The 3,642-nt window shown below is 36.1% G+C and overlaps 1 protein-coding gene across 1 annotated transcript in view; it reads left to right on the top strand.

Moving 5' to 3' along the window:
* Positions 1–3,642, top strand: part of LOC110314738 (UDP-glucuronosyltransferase 3A2-like) — a gene marked incomplete at its 3' end in the record, with an annotated part of 19,660 nt that overhangs the window by 14,411 nt on the left and 1,607 nt on the right. The window contains exon 5 of the mRNA XM_029534633.1: positions 1,191–1,725. Coding sequence (XP_029390493.1) covers positions 1,191–1,725 — 535 coding nt within the window. The remainder of the gene's footprint in view (positions 1–1,190; positions 1,726–3,642) is intronic.

Here is a 3,642-nt window from a genome sequence, read left to right as displayed (position 1 = left end):
TTTCAGGGCTGTAGCATTGTTTTATATTCATGGGCATCTCTTTCTTTAAGTTGGGGGAAGTTTTCTCTATAATTTTGTTGAAGTTATATACTGGCCCTTTAAATTGAAAATCTTCATTCTCATCTATATGTATTATTTTTAGGTATGGTCTTCTCATTGTTTCCTGAATTTTCTGGATGGTTTTGGTTAGGGTTTTTTGAATTTTGCATTCTCTTTGATTATTGTGTGAATGTTTTATATAGAATCTTTTGCACCTGAGATTCTCTCTTCCATCTCTTGTATTTTTTTTTTTTTTGATGATCTATGGCTCCTGATTTCTTTCCTAGGATGTCTATGTCAAGAGTTGTCTCACTTTGTGATGTTTTTATTGTTTCTACTTTTATGTTTAGATCCAGGTTGGTCTTGTTCAATTCCTTCACCTGTTTGGTTATGTTCTCCTGTAATTCTTTAAGGGATTTTGATGTTTCCTTTTTAATGGCTTCTATGTGTTTAACTGCTTTCTCCTGTATTTATTTATGGGAGTTATTAATGTCCTTCTAAAATCCGATACCAGCCTCCTGAGATATGATATAAATCTGAATCTTGCTTTTCTCAAGTATTGGTGTATCCAGGACTCGCTGTGGTGGGAGTAATGGGTTCTGAAAATGCCAAGACATCTTGGTTTCTGTTGGTAAGTTAGTAGCATTTGCATTTTCCAATCTGGTAATCTCTGGTGTAAGATATTCTTGGTGTCTCTGTCTGGAGCTTGTTCCCACTATGAGTCAGTAAGCCTGTGTCTGGGAGACTAGCTCTCTCCTGTCAAGATAAGTGAACAGAGGCTTGCGGAACATTTTCACCTCCTGGGTGTATATGTAGGCTCATAGGACCTCGTACCAGTTTCTTTGCTGCTTCTGCATCCTGTGCTCTCCTGAGAGGACCCGCCTTAGAGAGTCACCAGAGAGAAAATAGCTATCTTCTTTGAGCTTGTTCAACTTTTATATTCATATAATTTCATACACTAAAACTATCATTAGTGAATATTTAATGCTAAATATTGCTGAGCATCCAATATCTAATGTTGAATACTTAATTGTGGCAAAACATACAAAATATCCTTTGGGAATTAAGCATAGCATCATTCCAAAGAGTGCAAAAAAGCTCTTTAAAATATTTCTTATGTTTTTATTTATTTGTTTGTTTGTTTATTACAGGTCTGAACATCCCACCCTTCTAAAGATTTTTCGATACTTTGGGGACTTATGCAGTCACTTTTTAAGCAGAAAGGATATCATGGAGTTCTTAAAAAATGAGAACTTTGACCTAGTACTTCTTGATTCAGCAGACTACTGCGCTTTGCTGACTGTTGAAAAGCTTGGGAAACGATTTGTGTCCTTTCTTCCAGTGCAATTTAGTGTGATGGACTCTGGGTTACCAAGTGCCCCCTTGTCCTATGCTCCAGTGTATGGTTCTGGTCTTACTGACCAAATGGACTTCTGGGGCCGAGTAAAGAACTTTCTGATGTACTTTCATTTCTCCATGAAGCAAAGGGAAAGGTTTTCTCAATTTGACAGCACTATCCAAGAGCATTTTGCAGAAGGCTCTCGGCCAGTGTTATCTGAACTTCTATTGAAAGCTGAGCTGTGGTTTGTCAACTCTGACTTTGCCTTGGAATTTGCTCGTCCCCTGTTTCCCAACACAGTCTATGTGGGAGGTTTACTGGACGAACCTGTTCAGCCAATACCCCAAGTAAGTGAAAAATTAGCTCTCACTTTATATTGTATTCAGAGACCTTTAATAATCAGTGGGAGTTTTCATTTGGGAGAGATGGCCTGAAAGGAAGTACCTTAAGGTAAGTTAGATATTTGCATCTTATATTTTTAGGGCTGTGTAAGAACAGTGTAAGAATGCTTCCTGCTGAGTTTGAGGACTAGGTTATATGGTAAAAGGTATGCGTTTCTTTGTTCCTCTATAGTTCTTGATTGGTAGAATGAATATTTTTAGTTAGTATTGATATTTCCAATTGAATTTTGATTATACACGCACGCATACACACACACACACAGGCATGTATATATATATATATATATATATATATATATATATATATATATATACACATATATATACACATATAATCTACCTATATATCTATATATCTATACATATATACATGTATAAATTGCAGCAAATGTCCGTTCATTTTGTATTTGTTACAGATGCATGCATTTCATGATGAAATATACACCTCTTTCAGACGGCAAGTATCTAGACAGAACTTAGCAGGAGTGGCAACAAGATCTGTGTCTGTTATTCTCTGTCCCCAGTCAATTGAATCCTTTAAATTTCATTCAGCTATTGTAATCCATTAAAGATGCCATGGAGTTTACAAGATCAATGTAGGCTCAAAATCACTACCACTGAAAAATTGAAAGTACAGAGAGCAAATAGATTTTGGTTGGTTGTTACCTGTCACTGTAGGATTGTTGTTTTGTAGACATTATCTTCTATAATTCCCTGTCCCTCGAAGGGAGGAATAATTTTCTGAGTTTTTGTACAGTGGTGGCTGAGATGTTGAAATGATGAAGGTGATATTTCTCCTACTTTCATCTAAATGCAGAGAGTACAGATTCCTTCTGGTTCTACTGGGTGCCAGATACTCTACCTTTCCTGGCACTGAGTGAGAAGAAAGTTTTGGGAATTAATTGTGAATGATATATTTTTCTTTTTTTTCATTCCTGGGTAGAGTTGTCAGGTATGGGTTTTGGGTAAAACATTCTGAAAACTCAAATTGGGGGAGTAGGGGTGTAGTATATGTATTTTGATGTGAGACTGTCATCATCTGGGTTCCCTGACTGAATGTCCAAGTAGTAGAAGATTCATCTACATTTAGAGATCTTGACATAATTGACAGAATTCTCACTTTTTAGCTGGCCAAATCAGATATTGGAACACAGAGAGATGAACAGTTGGCAAAGAAAAGAGTGGGGAGAAATAGTATGAAGAGATGTATGACCAAGCAGTGTGGAATTTACTCTGTAGGTTATTTGACCACATGTTTCTTTAAGAATCATGTTAGAAACAAAATAGACAGTTGGGGTTGTTGATATAAGAAGCAGATTTGTATTGAAACTATCACAGAAGATTAAAGACTATATATAACTACTGGAAATTTTTTGTTTTTCAAACTTAACAATTATATTACTTAAAATATGTGAAACAGTTAAAAATATAAGGAATTTAAAGAAGAAATAGATAACATCTTAATTCTTCAATTTCACAGTTATAGAATGAGAATAATATCCATACACACTATCATCTACAATACCATTATAAGCTAATAAGAACCATTAGGAATCTATAGAGTATTCTTTAATTTATTTTTAAAATTATTACATGTGTCTACGTGTTTGCCCTGCATGTACTCCTGTGCACCAGACATATGTTTGCCTGGTTCCAGAAGAGACCAGAGGATGGGATCATGTCCTCTGGAACTAGAGTTACAGAGGGCTGGTTCCTGCTATGTGGGTGCTGGGAACTGAACTGTTGTCCCCTGGAAGGACAGAAAGTTCTCTTCGATGCTGAGCCATGTCTCCAGCTCAAGTATCCTTTTCAGCAAGAACAGGGCACATATTCTTTTCTAATGCACAAAACAAAATCCTTGGT

The sequence above is a fragment of the Mus pahari genome, unplaced genomic scaffold (assembly GCF_900095145.1).
Source record: "Mus pahari unplaced genomic scaffold, PAHARI_EIJ_v1.1 scaffold_9416_1, whole genome shotgun sequence".
Classification (NCBI taxonomy): Eukaryota; Metazoa; Chordata; class Mammalia; order Rodentia; family Muridae; genus Mus; species Mus pahari.
This window is presented reverse-complemented; position numbering and strand designations above follow the sequence as displayed.